This window comes from Portunus trituberculatus, chromosome 38 (assembly GCF_017591435.1).
Source record: "Portunus trituberculatus isolate SZX2019 chromosome 38, ASM1759143v1, whole genome shotgun sequence".
Taxonomy (NCBI): domain Eukaryota; kingdom Metazoa; phylum Arthropoda; class Malacostraca; order Decapoda; family Portunidae; genus Portunus; species Portunus trituberculatus.
The window spans coordinates 29,699,043-29,720,950 of record NC_059292.1 but is presented as its reverse complement, the minus strand read 5'-3'; the positions used below and the strand labels follow the sequence as shown (position 1 = coordinate 29,720,950).

At 43.9% G+C, this 21,908-nt stretch overlaps 2 protein-coding genes across 8 annotated transcripts in view; both read right to left on the bottom strand.

Annotated features, from left to right (window-relative positions):
• LOC123514512 overlaps positions 1 to 7,005 on the bottom strand; it is a 54,732-nt gene extending 47,727 nt beyond the window's left edge. The window contains exons 1-3 of one of the 7 annotated variants that reach the window (XM_045272395.1): positions 6,968 to 7,005; positions 3,285 to 3,361; positions 1,999 to 2,376 (exon numbers count right to left, since the gene is read on the bottom strand). In XM_045272395.1, coding sequence (XP_045128330.1) covers positions 1,999 to 2,376; positions 3,285 to 3,342 — 436 coding nt within the window. In that variant the 5' untranslated portion in view covers positions 3,343 to 3,361; positions 6,968 to 7,005. Of the gene's footprint in view, positions 1 to 1,998; positions 2,377 to 3,284; positions 3,362 to 3,649; positions 3,728 to 5,089; positions 5,181 to 5,231; positions 5,702 to 5,881; positions 6,306 to 6,967 lie in introns of those variants that run through there. The other 6 variants (XM_045272396.1, XM_045272398.1, XM_045272392.1 and 3 more) reach the window with 6 other exon arrangements.
• Positions 7,006 to 9,164: 2,159 nt separating this feature from the next.
• Positions 9,165 to 21,908, bottom strand: part of LOC123514507 — a 74,365-nt gene continuing 61,621 nt past the window's right edge. Inside the window, 7 exon segments of the mRNA XM_045272387.1 lie at positions 9,165 to 13,695; positions 13,697 to 13,935; positions 16,515 to 16,679; positions 16,865 to 16,997; positions 17,585 to 17,727; positions 18,030 to 18,145; positions 18,531 to 18,711. Of these exon segments, the coding sequence (XP_045128322.1) occupies positions 9,793 to 13,695; positions 13,697 to 13,935; positions 16,515 to 16,679; positions 16,865 to 16,997; positions 17,585 to 17,727; positions 18,030 to 18,145; positions 18,531 to 18,711 (4,880 nt within the window). The 3' untranslated portion in view covers positions 9,165 to 9,792.

Genomic DNA, 21,908 nt, shown 5'->3' with positions numbered 1-21,908 from the left:
AAGAATTAATCCAGAATTTGAAGGGATGACATATGAGGAGAGACTAAAGGCTATGGATCTACCAACCCTGGAACAAAGAAGGGAGATAGGAGACCTGATACAAGTTTATAAATTGATCAACGGAATGGACCAAGTGGATAATGAGAAACTGATCCTGAGAAAAGAATATGACATCCGAAGCACAAGATCGCATAGTATAAAGCTGAGAAAAGGAAGATGTCTGAGAGATGTTAAAAAATATAGTTTTCCGCAAAGATGTATTGAGACGTGGAACAGTTTAAATGAAGAAGTAATGTCTGCAACGAGTGTGCATACTTTTAAAGTAAGATTGGATAAGTGTAGATATGGAGATGGGGCCACACGAGCATAAAGCCCAGGCCCTGTAAAACTACAACTAGGTAAATACACACACACACACACACACACACACACACACACACACACACACACACACACACACACACACACGGTAGCTCAGTGGTTAGAGCGCTGGCTTCACAAGCCAGAGGAACGAGGTTCGATTCCCCGGCCGGGTGGAGATATTTGGGTGTCTCCTTTCACGTGTAGCCCCTGTTCACCTAGCAGTGAGTAGGTACGGGATGTAAATCGAGGAGTTGTGACCTTGTTGTCCCGGTGTGTGGTGTGTGCCTGGTCTCAGGCCTATCCGAAGATTGGAAATAATGAGCTCTGAGCTCATTCCGTAGATTAGGTTAGGTTAGTTAGGTCTGGCTGTCTCGTCAGAGACTGCAGCAGATCAAACAGTGAACACACACACACACACACACACACACACACACACACACACACACATATAGCAAATGATATTGAAAAATAGACAAAGAAGACCTGGTGCTGTTGGTGGAAGGAGATGGAAGGACAAGATTACATGAAAAGATCAGGATGAGGCAGTGTGTGAAGGATGTTGGAAAATACAGTTTTCCACACAGAACAGTGGAAAAATTGAATGCATTGGATAAGGAAATTGTCACAGCACATAGTGTGCATAACTTTAAAGAAAAACTAGGTAAATGGAGATATGGAGACAGGACACTATGAGCCCCGCTCGAACCCTGTACAATACAACTAGGTAAATACACACACATACACCATAATGAAAATGACAAAAAACATCAATGAACACACAAAGGGCATACAAATCCAAGAAACCGAGTTGAATATTCTTAAATTAAGTGTTTACAACTTAACACAAAACACAGACAAGATAAAGCAATGTTTCTATGTAATGGACATTCAACAGATTGTGTATACAATGCTGTTAATTCTTTCAAAGATTCCATACACACATCAGCAAAAAGTTACTAGTCTGAGGTGTTAATAGTGTAAAATATCATTAAAACACAATATCATTTGGTCAGTAAAGGAATGCTAATAAATCAACTACTATAAAGTTGTGGTGTCTATTCTTCAGTTTGCTCAAGAACCAGTTTTTGGATTAGCTGTTCTTTGTCTGCCTCTTTTAAGATCACAAGCCCCATGGCCCCACTGTGTACAAGTGTGAAAGTGGTATAGTATCCTCCACACCACTCCTGCATGTTGTAAATCATTCCACAATACTGTTTAATACCACATTGCTCTCTACAATGTCCACCCCATTTCTATTTTCCTTCCCCACATCTGAACTTTAATACTCCATGTTCTCCCCATCACTCCAGTACTCTTCCACATTCTCAAAGCACTCAGCAATCGTTGTCAAAATCATGGACAGACAACTAGTCCCTACTTGATGAAGCAGCCTTCCTACTTGTATCTTTAGCTGGAGTGACATCAACACAAGGGATTATCATAGATAAATATTATTGGCTAGAAGTTGATGTGTTGAGGTGTTTCTCAATCTTACTCCATGTCCACCTCCTCCCCTTTTCTTTCTCTCTCTCTCTCTCTCTCTCTCTCTCTCTCTCTCTCTCTCTCTCTCTCTCTCTCTCTCTCTCTCTCTCTCTCTCTCTCTCTCTGCACACTGTCAAGTTAAAGCATACTCACCATTATCCCTGGCAGCCAGCATTAAGCTTGCTACACTGTGACCCTTATCCCCCTGTTCTTCCACCACCATGGACACTGACGGGGTGGCAGGGTGATCAACAATGCTCTGTAAACTCCCAACAACCTGTCCCTGCACTCTTGGGATGCCTTGCATTGGGCCCACAAAGTTAATGGAGCTAAAGCTGACCACCATCAACACCAACGTTATGATAAAGATGCTGCGCCTGTACGAGGGAAAGACATCAGCAATGGCAGCAATGATGGGCTTCATCAGAATCACAGAGAGCATGGAGACAGCCACCAGGGTGCCCATGGTGGAGACAGGGATGCCCAGCTGCAGTGCCACCACCAGGAGGAAGGGATAGATTGGAGACATGCCTGAAGGAGGAGCAGGGAAAATGTTTGCAAAAAAGGTCAGTATCAAACAAACACACACACACACACACACACACACACACACACACACACACACACACACACACATAGAACAGGAAAGTATCTTGAAACCTCCCTCTTGAAGGAGTTCAAGTCATACAAAGATGGAAGGAAATTCAAAAGTTCCAGAAAGTGGTGAGAGAAAGAAAAAAACTGTGTGCTGCAAGGCTGCAAGAGAAGGGGCAGCAAGCAGTTAGAAACATCAAAAGAGTAATTGACATGAAAATAGCAGAAGATAGCAAGAGATGCAACACTGTGGCAATGAGAAAGAGGCTGAAGACAGTCAGTTAGAGGAGAGGAGTTGATAACATGAAAAGCTTTTGATTCCATCCTGTCTAAAAGAACAAATGGAACCCCCTTTATATATGAAACACTCCATATATGGATGAATAATGTTCCTGTACAGAGTTAGTAGCTACAGGTGAGAAAATTTGGCAGAGGTAACTTCATAGCAGCTGATTTAGCAAGAGAAGTGATGTGAAGTTTCCAGTTTGAATCATAAGTAAAGGATAGACTAAGGCTGTTCAGTGTAGAAGACAGTGACAGCTGAGTGTCACTGAAGAGAGGATAGTTGTCTAGAAAGTTGTTTTGAGTTTAATCAAGTTTTTGAGGCAATGAATAATACTGAGTAGTACTTGAAATGGAAATGATGATAAGAATACATAGAAGCCATTAAGGAATACTTCTCTCTCTCTCTCTCTCTCTCTCTCTCTCTCTCTCTCTCTCTCTCTCTCTCTCTCTCTCTCTCTGAATTCTGAAATAACTGTCATTCAAATATAACACACATAGAAATCAAGTCCCTAACCTTATCAACAAGACACAACAAAACTGCAGTGCATATAGCTACTCACATCCTAGAAAACAGAAGTAGTGGGCCTTGATGGGCACCAGCTTTGTGTCTATCTTCATCTCTGATGCTAATTAAACCCTGTAGAAGATTGGGAAATTAGTTTTCAGTAAATACAAAGCATAAATCCCTTTGTATCTCCAACATTATTTCACTGTGGTGCACAAAAGGGATGGATTTCTTACAGAACAAGGATAAACTAATTATACTACAGGATCCTGAAGCAGAGATCTAAGTATGCTGGTGACAATCACTTCTCTACCCACCATCCAATGATATCTAAACTTAAAGTTAAGAAATCTATAACTGCAGTGCATCTACTTATCTTGATGTAAACAGTGGTGATGTCAGGATACAATGTAGACTTACAGTGGCATACACATTAACACATGTTCTCCATTGGCTCATATTACACCACAAAAGTATAATTCAATCTGAGGTTAATAGGCAACATATAAATCATTATTCTAATCAAGCATGGCCATGAGAGATATGGTCGGACACACACATGACTTGAATGATCAACCTCACCACTGTTAATACACACTGATGACTTACCCATCACATTATCTTTAGTCTTCCATGGCTTTTCTTACCCTTCTTATCATATAAAGCTTCTCACTCTTCTCACTCTGAGTAATTTGAACCCAAGCATAACCACCACGCTGCGACACCAGTGCATGTGATGGAATGCCAGACACTGAGGAACGCATTTAGGTGTGTTTGTTTACCACATCATTTGCAGTTTGCACACATGTGAAATTAATCACAGTGATTGATTCTTTTGTTTGGACATGCAGCCACTAGCTAATGAAAATATTACAAAATAAATCTAGCCATTCAGAGCAGTTTGGGAGAGAAGCAACTTGATTTGAATTGGTCTATGGAAGATGTCCATTGTATCACCAGATTTTACAAAGAGAAACAAGGTAACCACTTCATATTAATTTCTTAGCATTGCTAATTAGGTTAGGCAAGTTTGCTTTGGTTGGATCAATTTAATCGTGGTAGATAAACTTAATTTGTTCCGAAGAAGATTTATCAGCGGTGTGTGTCACTTCAACTAGGGCACATTAGCCGAGTTAGGTTAAGTAAGGTTAGGTTAAGGAAAGAGTTAAGTTAATTTTAGTTAAATAGATTATTTTCAATAGGTTAGCACAGCCAGCAGTGACCAGTGGTGGTGGTAAATACTCTCCAAGACAGTAAGCGAAAAATTTTTAATGTTACTTTGTAATAGCAAAACTACTTTCTTCTGGTACATTTTGACCTTTGTATTAATCCTTTTTTTTTCTTTTCTTTTCTTTTTCACCACAGTACTGTACTTTCAGAGGAGACAGACTGTGGCCTTTTTTAGGAATAGAGATGGGGGAATATAAAAAGGACTAGGCACTTCCTGATATAGTGGTCCATTCAGGTCACCTCATTTTCCAGCTTCCCCTTTGCAGCTCTTTCACTCGACTGACATGACGCAGGAATGAACATATGATTGCCCAAATTAACATATAACCTAACTCTAATCCTAACTTAACAACAACCTAATGAGACGGGCTGGAGGGACCATTATATTGGGACAGTGCCAAGGACTGATTTGTGGCAGAAACAATGTGGAGATTCATTCAAAACAGGTCGAAAACTACCAGAAAAAAAAAAAAAAAGTTCCATCCTGCTGAAGTGAGTGTGTGGTGAAAGACTAATACATTTACCCCAGCGACTCAAGCACTTCCATACAAATTGTGATCCTATACATAAAATGGTATGTTATAAATAGTACACATTACTACACCAAATCATTGTATCCCACTGTACTACCTTCATTGCTGATTTTAAACCGGCTGTGAATTTTGAGTCGTGAAGAAAAAAACAGCCTAAGGAAAAAAAACTAAGCAAAAACAGTACCACATTCAACAATACTCTAAGTGCCGGCACACACATTCTGGCTGTTGGCACTCACTTGACAGCCAATGTTCAACCTGGACGTTGCAAAACCTCACGTTCCGGCGAGCCACTCATCAGCGGACAACAGAAAGACAAAATGTGTTGATGAGACAGACCAGTACACTACATGCTGTTGGTGTTACTGTTATGAACACTGAAGTACCTCTGACGATTATTGCAGGCGTGACAGCTGGCCGGTATTCCTCACGAAATTACACCACTCTGTTGTTGCTAGCATTACACAATAATGACAAACTGACTCTTGACAGTCGCCTCTCGCCGCACACAACACTGAACCAATGAGACAATGACCGATCGAGTGACGTGTTACTTCTTGGCATCTCCCCTAAAGGCTAAATCAAACCGCGCAGTAAAGTTGCTACAAACGCGATATTTCAAAGCAAAACGTGCCACATAATAAAGATTTATGTGTGGTGTTCGTTTTAGTTATAAAATATTGATTCATTTTGGAGTTTCTCAGGTGTGTGTATGTGTGTGTGTGTGTGATATCTTTCACCATCACCATGTCACTACTACTACTGATACTATTAGTCTACTACTACTTGTCTACCACCACTATTTCAGCCACATATGATGGTTGTGTGTTCATATGTGATCAATAGAATTCCGTTTCGGCTGTGGTCTATGCATGTAGCTACTACGTACCATGCCAAGTGCATGCCTCCCATCCTCCGGCCTCGTTGCACAAGCCACTAGGCTTTCTTCTTCCTCTGGCACTACCATAGTATAGACATCCCATCGCCCCATTACCTATACCTTTTGGTTGTGTGGGTTGGAAGTTGTCATCGGACACCAGATCTCAGCCAGATATACACTGTTACCAATAGAGCGAAAGAATTTTCTGTTACACTCTTAGAACGTGTGGTGTGTGCATATAAAATTCTCTCTCTCTCTCTCTCTCTCTCTCTCTCTCTCTCTCTCTCGTTGCGTCCTAACTGTTACGGAACTTTGTCGCCATAGGGGCAGTGGCAGAAGTCTTCACTATGTACAGTAGTACGTGTCTCCTTGAGCTGTGCTTACACCTATGGGAGAGACACTGGGTGGTAATGAGGCTCAGATTATGCTATAAATACTTTTGGGAAGTCAGTGCTTCTTCTGGTATATGATGTGCTACACCAAGGGGACACGTACACTGCGGCATTATGTCAAGGAATATCCTCTCTTAGCTAAATTTAGGCCGCAAGGCCAACATAATATACCCTCATTGACCATCTCCTAGACTCAACCACTCTCAAGGATATATACTCAAGGAATATCCAACGTTTGCTCCCAGTTTGTAGGATATATAATCTATGCAATATTAAGGTATATTTATTTACTTATACTCTTGTATTGTATACTAGCTATTTTTATACTTTTTATACTCTACCCTTATGTCTTTGTACAGGGGGTGGGTGGCAAGGTCCATCCTCCTCCTTTTGGCGTATTTCATTATTAATGCAACAATCTCTCTCTCTCTCTCTCTCTCTCTCTCTCACATTTTACCCTCCCCACTCAAACACTTCGTTACAAATTGTGATCCTATTCATAAAATGTATGTTATAAATAGTGCACATTACTACACCAAATCATTGTATCCCACTGATTGCTGATTTTAAACCGGCTGTGAATTTTGAGTCGTGAAGGAAAAAAAAAAGAGCCAAAGGAAAAAAAAAAAAAAAAGCAAGAACAATACCACATTCAACAATACTGTTAAGTGCCGGCACACACATTCTGGTTGTTGGCACTCACTTGACAGCCAATGTTCAACCTGACGTTGCAAAATCTCACATTCCGATCAGTCACTCATTAACGGACAACAGAAAGACAAATGTGTTGATGAGACAGACCAATAAATACACTACACGTTGTTGGTGTTACTGTTATGAACAGTGAAATACCTCTGACAATTATCGCAAGCCGGTCTTCTTCAGCAAATTACACCACACTGTTGTTGCTATTGTTGTTGCTGGCAGAGCATTACAAAATAACAAACTGTGTGACTCATGACAGTTGCCTCTTGCCGCTTACTGAACAGTGAACACTGAACCAATGAGACAATGACGTATTACTTCTCGACATCTCTCCTAAAGGCTAATAAATCAAAACGCGCAGTAAGGCCCATACTATACGAGCGTTTACAACGCAGCAGGTCTGACGCAACGTTGACGCTAATGAAATTAATCAACCGTAATGAATGGAAAGCAAATTTTCAGTCTATACAAGCGTTTTTAGCGATTAGGTAGTCGGCGTTGATCGTACATCCGGCGCTGCTAACGCATCTGAAGGCGTTGGTGGCGTAACGTTTTCAGCGCTTGTCATACTATACTGTACTGTTTCAGCAGAAGGAATACTTTTCTTCATAACTGTATCAATTTTCCTTATTTTCTCTCATACTAAACACAGAAGTTCATCAAATGATGTCACTGACATTCTGTAATACTGGGAAAAACTTCTCGGGATACATAATATGTTTTTCAAACAATATAGAACTGTCCTGTTGATAGGCGATTGGTTAAAACGGGATGAGTACCCCAACGTCTTTTTTTCTTTCATGATGTTCATGCCACTTTTGCAAAAGATGAAGCGCCAAAATACATCATGTTTGCACAACATCCATCTTGTACTATGTCCCAAGCAGTACTGCTCAGAAAACGACATGTATAGCACGAATAGCGCTTCCGCGGCCTCTAAAACGCCGCGTTTTCAACGCCCCGTTTAGATTAAAATAAAATACAGGGAGGCGTCAGCAGCACAAACCCGGCGCTTTAGACGCTCATATAGTATGGGCCTAAAGTTACTACAACCGCGATATTTTAAAGCAAAACGCGCCACATAATGAAGATTTATGTGTGATTTTCGTTGAACCTATAAGATATTGATTAATTTTGAAGTTTCTCAGGTGTGTGTGTGTGTGTGTTATCTTTCACCACCACTATGCTACTGCTACTATTACTACTACTACTCCTACTACTACGACCACCTGGCACCACCATGATTATTTCTGCCACAGATGATGATTGTGTTCCTTCGTGATCAATATAATTCCACTTCGCCTGTGGTCTATGCATGTAACTTTATTAACGTGTGAACCCCTCTTTACCCTGGTATGAGTTAGCCAGCTATCGATACCACTGCCAAAACGACATATAACAATAGCAACACAAATACTAAAGCAGATATAACAAAACATGAAGGTACAACCAACACACCAGAGTTTTTTTTATTTTGCTAATGACGGCTAACTTCACATTTCACTTGGATATGAACAAAATATATTCTTATTTAAGACTCACCTGCTGAACTGTATGAAGGGGAAACAAGAGGAAAACCAGATAATGCCACAGAAAAAAAAGAACCACAGTAATATATATATATATATATATATATATATATATATATATATATATATATATATATATATATATATATATATATATATATATATATATATATATATATATATATATATATATATATATATATATATATATATATATATATATATATAGTGCAGCAAACTGGGGCGAAATGAAAGACCGACAACCCACTATTAATGGTGTTTCGATCCCTGTTCATTCTGGGTACTATTTGGTGACTTTATACTGGTTCAGAAACTAATGTGTATCATTTCTCTATTGAGAATATTTTTTTTTACACGTTGCCAATTACATGGGCTCGATTATGGGAAATATGACACATACACACAGCGGGCAGCAAGCGATTTCTCTCTCTCATACATACGCAAACAGACTCACACTGAAGATAAAGATATTCTAATCATGACTAAAGATTTCAGTTTCTGCAAATTCTAGAGAGGTCTTGAGGGCTACTATACCATGCGTTGTCACTACTCTAAACTAGATTAAGAATCTGGCCGATCTCCTTCTAGCATGTACATCAATGCTTACTTTCTATATTTACATTACATGAAAAAACAAAGGCCTGGCAGGTTTTGAGCATCTTTATTTCAACAAAAATAACATTTCTGACATGTAATGATGTGAGAGATGGGCGGCAGCGCGCACCAGGCGGGCCGCCAACCGCCGCCCTCAACAAGTGGAAGGAAGGTCTGTACAATGCGGACCAGCCCATGCAGGCCAGCGGGGCCTTGGAATGAACTTGTCTGAATATAGCAGTGGGTGGGTGCTGTCCGTGCCCCGGAGGGACAGCTTTGTTCATGGGGAGGGTCTGTATGGGCACTGCCAGGTCACTGACACAGCCACTGCCGCTGCTCGGTTTGGCCGGCGGTGCAGCAGTGAAATGGCAATTGTGTCACCAGTCTGTAATGATTCATAAATATCTCATGGAGAAGAATGGGCGTGACAGGAGGGCAAGGTTGCGGGCGTGGGGCGCAGCATGACACGGGCGACGGTAGTGGCTGTGACAGCGGGCAGTGTTGACAGCAACCCTTCCCTCTTGGAGCCTGAGTATTAACACAAACCACCTACTTACTCCTATGTACACACACAGATGGGTAGCTTTGTACACCAGAGTGCGGCGTGACAACACTAGTCCACAAAACAGATCACAGATAACACTTATCACGGCTGTCTTGTCCGGTCCTTCAAGCTCACTCAGTCATCATCGCTGACTGGCTCAACGTTGGGCTCATAGCCCTGGGGGAGACGTCCCCCACTGACACTACTGCTGGTAGTGGTGGCAGTGGTGGTGGAGGGCGGTACCCCTGGTGGTACCCCTCCTTGGCCTCCATGTCCACGGAACCCAGAGTATGAGTATGGGGGGTACTGACTCCCAGGTCCTCCACTTCCAGAAGAGTACCGCTCACCTGCTTCCCCAGGCTTGGGCCCTATCTTGCCTGGTCCACCAGCATCCCCAGCCTTAGAGGTGGGTGGGTGGTCACGTGGTGACTCATCAATCACCATTTCCCCTGACTGTGGTGAGTCTGCATCGGCCACGTCGTCCCGGAGGGGTGGAGGGGGCTCCTCCCGCCGTTCCTTGGCCGAGTCGCCCCCGGTGGAGCGTGGACGGGATGGCGGCCGCTGCTCTGTAACATCAGGCCGTGGCCGCTTTCTGGCTTGGTCGTCAACATCTGAGTGGGCATTGGTAGGTGGTGCCGAGGGCTGGGTGGCTGGTGTGCCTGACCGAGGATGGCGGTCCTCATGACCCAATTTTTCGCCATCCTGCGAGTCTGGCGTCCTCATGACCTCTGCAATCTTACAGCGAACATACTCAAACATTTCCTTAGAACCACCAGGCCGCTTTTGGAAATTCCAGTGAGTATTCAACTCACTGTGGTTAGGATCTGAGCTTGGTGGGGCAGATGATGTTGGGGGAGATATTGGCTCCACTGGAAAACTACCAGCTGGTGCGGCAGGTGGGGTGCGCAGTTTATGGTCCGGCCTTGGGGAGACACTCTGGGCAATACGGATAATTTGTCGCTCATCAGGAGCAAGATGTTGCACTGACAAATGATGGGTAGAAGAAGGAGCAGATGTTGGTGGAGGGCGGTGAGGTGAGCGAGACTCAAGCCTCTCTTTACCCTCCTTATCCATACCACCACGCATCTTCCACTGATCAAGGCTGATTTGAGAGACCGTGACAGCAGGTGGCCCTCCTGAGGTAACAATGGGTCTGCCATCAGTTCTTAAGATCTCAAAGGGTGGTCTGCTGTAAGGGAGATGGGATGCTGATATCTTGCGCCCATCATTGCTGGCAAACTCCCTATGAATGATCTGGTCCATATGGGCCTGGATAGACTTAGGGCCAAGATGATGAGGTGGTGCATGCATGGAGGCATTGAGGCCATCCTTGTGATTGAGGGGATTGGTGGGACGAGGCTCAGGTCCATCCTCCACTGTCACTACCTCTTTCTCTTTTGGTGGGGGCAGGGGAGGGCCAGCCGGTGATCTGACTCGTTTGTCTAGTTCCACCACCTGCAGGGCTCCTTCACCCTCTCGCCTGTATGTGGTGCGCTGTTCACGACCACCCCCACCACCACCCCCACCGCCACCACCACCGCCACCCCCACCCCCACTACTTCCACCACCAGTATTACCACCACCTCCATTGCCACCACCACCACCAGTACCATTCTCATTGTCATTGTTAATCTGATGTGTGATAATTGCATCAATCAAATTAGCTGCTGTCAATGTCTCATTCTGAGAGCGGCCTCCAGGCTTTGGTGGTGGAGCTTTGGGTGGCTCCTCTGTCTTGAAACATGAAGCAAGGTCTTTAGCAGCATCTCTCTCCAAGTCAGATTTTGGCTCTACACTTTTCGGTATCACTCTTTGACGGTCGTACCCACCAGGAGCTCTGTCACTATGGAAACGGCGGTCTTCACTCTGTGGTGGCAGTGACTGTGGGATGCGTGCATCGTGTGGAGGTGGTCGCACATCATGTTTGTTAGGATTGAGAGCACGTGAACTTTTCATGGAGTCTGTCAGCTGTTGCTCAAAGCCTTCCAGCTGTGGAGCATCATGATGTCGTCCATCCCTTCGTATGTCTACCGCTGGTGGATAAGGCACGCTGCCTCCACCACCACTACTACGATGTGCCACTGCCGTGTCCACTAGTGCTTTCAAATTCTCTGACCCAACAGCAGGGGCAGTAGGAGCAGGCCCATGCATTGGTGAGTAACAGCCAGGATCAGTGCGGGGTGAGGCGCTCTTTGGGGGGATGTGGGAAGGTGGCTTGCTAGGTGGCCACCTCTGAATCACTCCAACACGAGGCGGAGGTGTAGGGGTTGATACACCGGGAGATCGAAAGTCGTGGGGTGACTGGGCAGACTCAGAGGTTGGGGGTGTAGGTGTGGCATCACGTGCTGATGCAGGGGAGGGTGGCGGCCGGGATGGGAGATACACAGGAGTGGAGGATGGCTGTGATGGTGGCTGATAAGATCCATGAGGAGCACCACTAGTGATGTAGATGTTGTGGTGGTCAGGCCGGTGCTCCACCATACGATGGTCCAGTGTTCTGTCTAGTGTTCGCAGTTCCATACGGGAATCCAGGTTTCGATGGTCGTGGCTCCGATGGTCTATGTTCCGATGATCCACTGAACGGATGTCTATCGTGCGGGGTTCCAATCCCCGCGGGTCCATGATACGGTTGACAGTGGTGCTCCCAGGTAAACTGCGATGGTCCCTCGGATCCTGCTGGGGGCTAGGGTCTCTCCCACGCGGGGATACACGAGGGTCTTTCTCAGTGACCCGCCGTCCTGGCATCTGCTGTGAAGTCACATAGTCATTGGCGATGATCTGCCGTGAATTGAACTGTGTGTCTGTGAAGGGCGGTCTTGTGGTATAGGGATAGGCAGGATAAGCGTACGTGGTAGTGGGAGGTGCTGTAGAGCTGGGTGGTCGAGGACCCCGATATCCAGTTTCTCGATCATACTGAGTGTGCATTGCCGGCCGAGGGATGATTTCTACACCACTGCCAGGTCGGGGCTCAAAGACCACTTCCTTATATGGGATATTGGTTGAAGATCGCTTAGGATCATGATGAATTGGAGTACCCTGTGTGATGGAGCCACCTTCCTTTCCCATTTTGGGCATCATGTCAAAGCGCCCAGGCTGACTGATGGGTACTGATACAATTGGTGGATTGACAGGTGTTCCCTGGGTGATGGAGCCTACATGAAGGGGACCACCAGGCTTTTCCTGCTTGAGTGGGATTCTAGAAGGAGCGGTAACAGGTTGGGGCGGTGGATGCTGTGTGCGCACAGAGGTAAGAGGTGGGGGAGGGGCCATGCTAACCTTGGGTTTGGAGGGCTGCAGAGCATGAGGTGGCCGAACAGAAGTGGGATAAGCCATTGGTGCAGGCACTGAAGCACCACTGGTCATGATGGAGGGTGGTGGTTGGTGTGAGAGGCTTCTGTTATCAGATATGAATGGTGAGGGTGACTTGTTACGTGGGTCTACAATTGGCAGCCATGGCTCATGGGGTGGCTTACTGTAGCTGGTATTGAGGTGTGCCCTGGGTGGAGGGTCCTTGCTAGTGATAGTAACCTCAGCCCCACCACGTACTGTCATGGTAGGCATCTCCCTAGATACTGAAGAGGGTGGGGGTGGGGGCTGGTGGAATTGGGGTGGTGGAAGTTGAGAGTGCTGCAGGGGAGCTGGAGGTGGGTGCGGCGTGTGTTGAGGCTGTGGCTGTGGCTGTGGTGGTGGAGAGCGGTTTCTCTTTCGAATACTGAGGTCAAGACCCTCGCTCTGAACATCCTGATGGTAGGCAGAGGCATCAGGCAAGCCTGCACGGGGGTCATTGTAGCGGCACGGCATGTTGATGCGCTGGTCCCGCTGGTACTCCATGCTGCTGGGCGAGGGCTGTGGCGGCACCTGACGGCCATCCGTGGTCCTTAGGATGGATGTGATAGTTGGTGGGGACTTGGTGGGGGGATTGGGCCCCTTGTTCAAGCTTTTTTCAATGACGGAGTAAATCAGGTCCCTCACATTGCCCGATGAAGAGCTGTTGGCATTGGGAGGAGGTGGTGGAGCACCCTTGGCATTGGATGGTAGGTGGTGGAGCATGCGGCAGTTTGGCAGGGGTAGCAGGTGCTGGCCGTCGCTCCCCAGGATGAGGGATGTGCTGCACGTCTGGTGAGTCCCAACCAACTCCACTCTGGCCCTCATCTGCACTGGCAGTTGCCGAGGAGTCATTGTCCTCTGCTCGCACACCGGGTAGTGGCTGACTCACAGCGGGTGGTAATGGCTCCTTCATCACACCCCCCGCTAGCCCAGGGGCCTCGCGCTTCTCCGCTGTAAGAAACACAAAAATATTTCAAATTAGCTAAGTCAATGGCTTGGATTCTCTCACTTTCTCAATTAAGAATTACTTTCCCTATAATTAGTCTCAGCCGGGTATGGCGATCATAAATAACAAAGTTAAATAATTATATATTTGTGATTTTCTTTCCCTCTTCCTCCACATTTATCCAGATTATATATATATATATATATATATATATATATATATATATATATATATATATATATATATATATATATATATATATATATATATATATATATATATATATATATATATATATATATATATATATATATATATATATATATATATATGAAGCGTTCAGAATAGTAGTGGCGTAAGCACCAAAAATTTTAAAAATGGAGAAAACACAGTTAAAGTTTTGCAACATTCAGAATGCAATACTTGTTACTGAGATGAGGTAGAAAGCTCTAAGTTTTTGCAAAATGAAGCTCTATAACAGAGCTTTGCAACTATTCTGAACATGTTTCCTGGGGGGAGTGGCACCTGTATTTTGGAAAAAAAAATTAATAATACTCAAAGGCACTCCCTGATCTCTCTCACTATCACTATCACTCATCTCGCTGGCACGATGTGAATTTGCAAAAGGTTGCAAAAAAAATAAATAAATAAAATAAAATAAATTAATTAATTAAAAAAATAAGTAAAAAAAAAAATTTAAATAAAATAATGTCAGCAGAAGGGGTAGGGGTTGGAAGACTGAAGGTAAAGGCAGAGGGAGAGTGAAGGGAGTGACAATGGCAGGCTCTCATTGGCTGTCGTCAGTCAAGTCACCACACCCCTGCCTCCCCATTGGTCTCTGAGTGGCACGGGTGGAGATACGTGAGCCAAACACAATAGGAAGAAGATAATGGTATACCACACCTTACTGAGACCCATCAGGGTGAAGATGCAGGCCTCCCACTGCTTGCCCGAGTACATGTGTCATTATTGAGTGAGCACGAGTCACCCCCCCCTCCCCCCAACAGCTGCATAGCCATATGTAGCCCCCCCCCTACACACACACACACACAAACACCTACACGCCCGGTAGCTCAGTGGTTAGAGCGCTGGCTTCACAAGCCAGAGGACCGGAGTTTGATTCCCTGGCCGGGTGGAGATATTTGAGTGTGTCTCCTTTCACGTGTAGCCCCTGTTCACCTAGCAGTGAGTAGGTACAGGATGTAAATCGAGGAGTTTTGACCTTGTTGTCCCGGTGTGTGTTGTGTGCCTGGTCTCAGGCCTATCCGAACACACACATGGAGCAAAAAATGGGAGATGGAATTCAATGTGGACAAAAGCCATGTCATGGAAATGGGAAAAAGTGAAAGACGACCAGTGGGAATCTACTGTATAAGATGGGAGATGGAGTAGAACTAGAAAAAGTAAAAAAGGAAAAGGACTTGGGAGTGACAATGGAAGAAAATAATCAACCGGTAAGCCATATTGATAGAATTTTCAGAGAGACGTATAATTTGCTAAGGAATATTGGAGTAGCATTTCACTATATGGACAAGGAAATGATGAAGAAATTGATAAGTACTAAAATAAGACCTAGATTTGAATATGCAGGAGTTGTGTGGACTCCCCATAAAAGAAACACATAAGAAAATTAGAGAGACTACAAAAATGGCTACAAGAATGGTTCCAGAATTTAAAGGGATGACATATGAGGAGAGACTAAAGGCAATGGATCTACCAACCTTGGAGCAGAGAAGAGAGAGAGGGGATCTGATACAAGTTTATAAATTGATTAACGGAATGGATGAAGTGGATAATGAGAAACTGATCCTGAGAGAAGAATATGACTTTAGAAGCACAAGATCGCATAGTAAGAAACTAAGGAAGGGACGATGTCTGAGAGATGTTAAAAAATTTAGTTTCCAGCAAAGATGTGTTGAGACTTGGAACAGTTTGAGTGAGGAAGTGGTGTCAGCAAAGAGTGTACATAGTTTTAAAGAAAAATTGGATAAGTGTAGATATGGAGACGGGACCACACGAGCATAAAGCCCAGGCCCTGTAAAACTACAACTAGGTAAATACAACTAGGTAAATACAAACTAAACAAACACACACAAACACACACACACACACACACACACACACACACACACACACACACACACACACACACACACACACACACACACACACACACACACACACACACACACACACACACACACACAATCAAGAGGGCCGGGTTCAAGTCCTGGTAAGCGGCGAGGCAAATGGGCAAGCCTCTTAATGTGTGGCCCCTGTTCACCTAGCAGTAAATAGGTGCGGGATGTAACTCGAGGGGTTGTGGCCTCGCTTTCCCGGTGTGTGTTGTGTGTTGATGTGGTCTCAGTCCTACCCAAAGATCGGTCTATGAGCTCTGAGCTCGCTCCGTAATGGGGAAGACTGGCTGGGTGACCAGTAGGCGACCGAGGTGAATTACATATATATATATATATATATATATATATATATATATATATATATATATATATATATATATATATATATATATATATACACTCCTGCAACTAGTAAGTGATTGAAAGGAGAAAGGAAGGCAACACACCATCAATATTGTTGTGGGTAGGACCCGGGGACGGAGCGGAGGCGGTGTCAGAGGCGGAGTCCGGGCCGGGGGGAGGTGGGGGCACTGTGCCATCTTCATCACAACTGGATGTAGACGACCCACTCTCCTCCTCATCCGTAACAGTGGGTGGCCCATCACCCTTTCCTGTCCCAAAGAATGTGAATTTTAAACCTTGGTCTTTCTTCTACACCTCTATCCTACCCACCACCACCACCCCACACTCCCATGCACATTCATGCCCTCTTGAAGAAAAACAAGAGCAAAATGAAATTTTTAATATATATCATGGCACACAACAGAGGAGATAAAGGGACCTTGTATTTTCTTACCCCTGTTTTTACGGTACTCAGCCACCACATCATCCAACTTGTACTTCTTTTTAAAGTTAAAGTAGAAGCTCTTGCACTGGCCTTCCGTCTTGTTAGGGAGGCGTTCAGCAACCTTGGACCAGTGGCATCCAACCTGCAACAAGTAAAAAAAAAAGCACAACTTAGTCACATACGGACAAAAACATGACTCAATATTCCTCACAACACAAATGGACAAAATACACACAGACATACTCAGCCACATTCTCTGCTGAAACATACACCAAGTAAACGAGAAATGAGAATATTGTCAAATGTTCTTTATCTTTACAAAAAAAAAAAAAAAAAACATAACTGAAGTACTTGAAGGACTTTTGAAATTAAATTGAATACAAGAACAGTGTTGACCATGATAGCAGAACAACTCTATCAAGCCTCATCACATAATATCTACATAATTTAAACCTTTGATAAAATCCTCCCAAGGCAATAATCTAGCCAATTAGATAAACACATTCTCATGCTATTCCTCTCACAAACAAGGCTTGTTCCTAATTAGTAATTCATACAATTAATTACATCCAAAATGAAACTCTGGCAAATCAGTAAAGCTTACCAAACAGATGGGATGCTACTGTTATTCAATAACAGACAAAGAATGAGAATTAAGAAGAAAACAGGATGCTACGTGTAGCAATAATGATTACAATACCAATCCATAAGAGAAGACAGATGACTCACCTCCCTCAGGGCACAGCGCAAGGCATCCATCTCTTCCTCTGACCAGCGTGAAGGATCAACAGGCTCCTCCACCTCAGGTCCCAGCTTACGGCTAATGCGGTTATGGCACGCCGAGCAGCATTTGGTCACATCACTTGGGATCTCTTTAGGGGCATTCAAACAATAAATGAGTATTTTGTCTTACCTAACAAAACCATCTTAACACTAAAGCTAAACAGAAACTTTCACTTGCAAAACTGGCATTTCCTTGACATATTATGTGCTATATGCCAAAAAATCTAGTACACCACCAAGGTGTATGCGTCATTCACCTTCAGTTGTCTGCAAGCCACTCCTCTAGATAGTAAAAAGCTTAGGGCTTGTATTGACTAATATTTGGGGAGGACCTCACTGATAGAAAAGCAACATTGTCTCTCACAATAAACAAGAAAACAAGACAACTCACGGAATTCTCTGATAATCGGGTCCTTCACATCTGGGGGCAAGTCACTCCACTGGGGTGGCAGCGGCCGAAGACGCTTCACCCTCCACTTTGGAGTTTGACATGTAGGTATGGGGCATCTGTAAAGGAAAACATTTAATCAAAGTTATATTTGAGAAGCTTGGCAACAATCCTAGTAAAATGCTGAGGGTAAAAAAAGTAAAGGATGTTAAGACTAAAATACCTATCATGTTTATAATTCTTTATCAAAACAAAAACTAAGCAATGAAATAATGTCAAGCTCTCTCCAAAACTCTGGAAGATGCAGCTAACAATTTCCAAGAAGACATTCAATAAATATGAATCACTTATACTTACGGGTAAAAATTAAATCAGAAGGAGGAATCCAGGAAGAAAAATTATTATTATTATTATTATTATTATTATTATTATTATTATTATTATTATTGTTGTTGTTGTTGAGTTAGCAAGGTGGCACCAACAAGACTGCAGCTTTGAGCTTACTGTGTGACTCTCCTTCCCCGGCCAGCACGACACCTGCAGCCATTACACACTCGAGGATTGGAGGGCAGGTGAGCTTCGACAAGGCCATACTGAGCAGCCTGTCCTGGGGCAATGGGACGGGACAGACCATAGTGCTCCAGCTGGGTTTTGCACAGAATACACTCATGTGGTCCTCCTTTCCCTGTGAAAAAAATAAAATAATTAGTAATAATAATAATAATAATAATAATAATAATAATAATAATAATAATAATTAATCAATAAATAAATAAAAAATATATACATATCTAATAATACAAAACATATGAATAACTTGATAGAAGTTATCTTTTCCTGCAAATGTGTTATCTATGGAGAGAGAGAGAGAGAGAGAGAGAGAGAGAGAGAGAGAGAGAGAGAGAGAGAGAGAGAGAGAGAGAGAGAGAGAGAGAGAGAGAGAGAGAGAGAGAGAGGGATATCTTGCTGCTAAATGTTCTCCTTTAAAGCATACAATGAAAAAATAAGGTTAAATATTCTGTAAAAACAAAAGTTCTGCATCCAATGTTATTGCTCATGTTGCCTAAACACAATGCAAGTTCCACGAAGAGCATTTTTTTTTTAGTTCTGCGAAATCAAACCCGTGTGTGTGTGTGTGTGTGTGTGTGTGTGTGTGTGTGTGTGTGTGTGTGTGTGTGTGTGTGTGTGTGTGTGTGTGTGTGAGAGAGAGAGAGAGAGAGAGAGAGAGAGAGAGAGAGAGAGAGAGAGAGAGAGAGAGAGAGAGAGAGAGAGAGAGAGAGAGAGAGAGAGAGAATGGCTGTAGTATAAAAACATTAATGACAAATTCTGCTGCTGAAGATCCACCTAGTATTTATTTGCATGATCAAAGAAAATCCTGGGTATACATAATTACTTATCAAACCGCCCGCCATTTCCCTTCTCCCTTCCTCCTCCCCACCAACCTCATATCGTCGTCTACGTAAATTATCACTTGCCTATCTATGATAAATGAGAGAGAGAGAGAGAGAGAGAGAGAGAGAGAGAGAGAGAGAGAGAGAGAGAGAGAGAGAGAGAGAGAGAGAGAGAGAGAGAGAGAGAGAGAGAGAGAGAGAGAGAGAGGTTTGTTTGTCTTGTCACCGCCATAATTTTCCAAGGCCACAGAAACAACTAGCCGGGTTTTCTAGACAGTTTCTGCCTTTGATAAACTAGAAATCTTGCCAATCTATCACCAGAACCATAATATACTCTTCAAAACACGACTATCTTCAACTAGAGCCTTTGGAAAGTAGTGACGGTGAGAGACCAAAGCGTTTCAGAATACGGACCCAAAGACCAAGTTAGAGAAGGAATACAAGTAACTACCTTCTTGCTAACACTCGCTCGCTCGCTCGCCCGCCCGCCCACCCACCCACCAGTCCGTCTGCCTCTTCCTTCCTTCCCGATTGACGGAGTATAAGATTAATACGCACACATGTCTGGTGAGCCGCGCGAGTGATCGGTTTAAGGAAGTTACCGGTACGGATTAGGGTGGCGGTGGCGGTAGCGGTGGTGGTGGTTACGGCGGCGGCGGCGGCGGCGGCAGAGTGGTGGGAGAGGGAAGGGTGGGAGGGGTTCTTCTCCCGGAAGGCGTGTTGACAGAGGCATTTGGCGGATGAATACCGTGAGAGACGTGTGTTTGCTCGCCCTCTCCCGCACTCCACATACCCAAGATTAGTCCCTGAAATATGCATGCTCCACCTCTGCTCCTGCTCGTGGCGGCGGTGGTGGCGGTGGCGGCGGTAGTGGTGGCGACGGTGGTAGTGACAGTTACAGAACGTCTACAATGATACCAATGTGTTTGCCATGATTTTTCTTCTTATTTTTCCGTTCTAATTTAATTCTCTCTCTCTCTCTCTCTCTCTCTCTCTCTCTCTCTCTCTCTCTGTTGTTTCTTTGGTCCATCCTTCCATCCACCTAATCCTTTTCCCTTTACTCTCTTCCTTTCTCTTCCGTAATTTCTTTCTTCTATCCTTTCCCATCTTTCACTTGACCCAATGCATTCCATCTCTTCCTCGCTTCCCTTATCTGTTTTCTTTCCTCCGCGTTCCTCATCCCTACGAGTACTCACTGCCTGCTTTGATATCCTCCTCCTCTTCTTCCTCTTCCTTCTCCTCCTCCTCATAATTCGTTTACTTATCTTCACGTTCCTCATTGCTCTCTTCTTTATTTTGCTTCCTCCTCCCTCTTACTACTACTACTACTACTACCACTATCTCTACTCTCTTATCTGTCGCCCCTTCCATCTTTGTGTACAAGTCATGAGGTCTATTCTTCTCCCATACCTTTCATCTCTCTCTCTCTCTCTCTCTCTCTCTCTCTCTCTCTCTCTCTCTCTCTCTAGATTCGGAATTTATGAGAACTGAATGGACAGTCCTTCATCACAGAGAGAGAGAGAGAGAGAGAGAGAGAGAGAGAGAGAGAGAGAGAGAGAGAGAGAGAGAGAGAGAGAGAGAGAGAGAGAGAGAGAGAGAGAGAGAGAGAGAGAGACTGACCATCAATAATAACCATCATATAATAAAATAATAATAATAATAATAATAATAATAATAATAATAATAATAATAATAATAATAATAATAATAATAACAACAACAACAACATCAATAATCCTACTTAGAACTTTCAACTGCCTCTCGTCGTCCCTACCCCACCCTCATTCCCCTCTCCCCGTCATTCCCCTCCTGCTTTCCCTCCCTCCCTAAATCTTTCCCTTCAGCAATTTCAATTTTGTGATTGATTATGAATTATTAAATGCAAGGGTGAGAAGGGGAAGCTGAGAGAGAGAGAGAGAGAGAGAGAGAGAGAGAGAGAGAGAGAGAGAGAGAGAGAGAGAGAGAGAGAGAGAGAGAGAGAGAGAGAGGTAATTTATATAATCATTTCATAGCAGTAGTTTGGTTAGTGGAGTGGAGTGGAGTGGAGTGGAGTGGAGTGGAGTGGAGTGGAGAGGAGAGGAGAGGAGAGATAAGGAGGGAGAAAGGGGAAAAGATAAATTGGGACGAGAGGAAGGGAAGGAAATGAGGGGAGAAAGGAAGAAAGGGGAAATGGGGAGAACTAGAGAACCGTATCTAGAGAGAAAAAGAAAGAAAAGAAAGAAGAGATGAAACGGAAGAAAAGAGAAAAAGGGAAGAGAAGATAAAAGAAGAGATGGTAAGAACGAAGGGAGACGGAGGGAGGAAGAGAGGGACGTGAAAGTAAAAATGGAAGGAAGGAAAGACGAAAAGGAATGAAGAGAAGGAAGACGAGAAGGAATGAAGAGAAGGGAGACAGAAAGAAGAAGCGTGTTTGGGGACACAATATGTACTACAGCAGCAAGAGAAACAGGACAAGACAGACAGATGAAGCGAGGTGAGGAATGTAGATAAG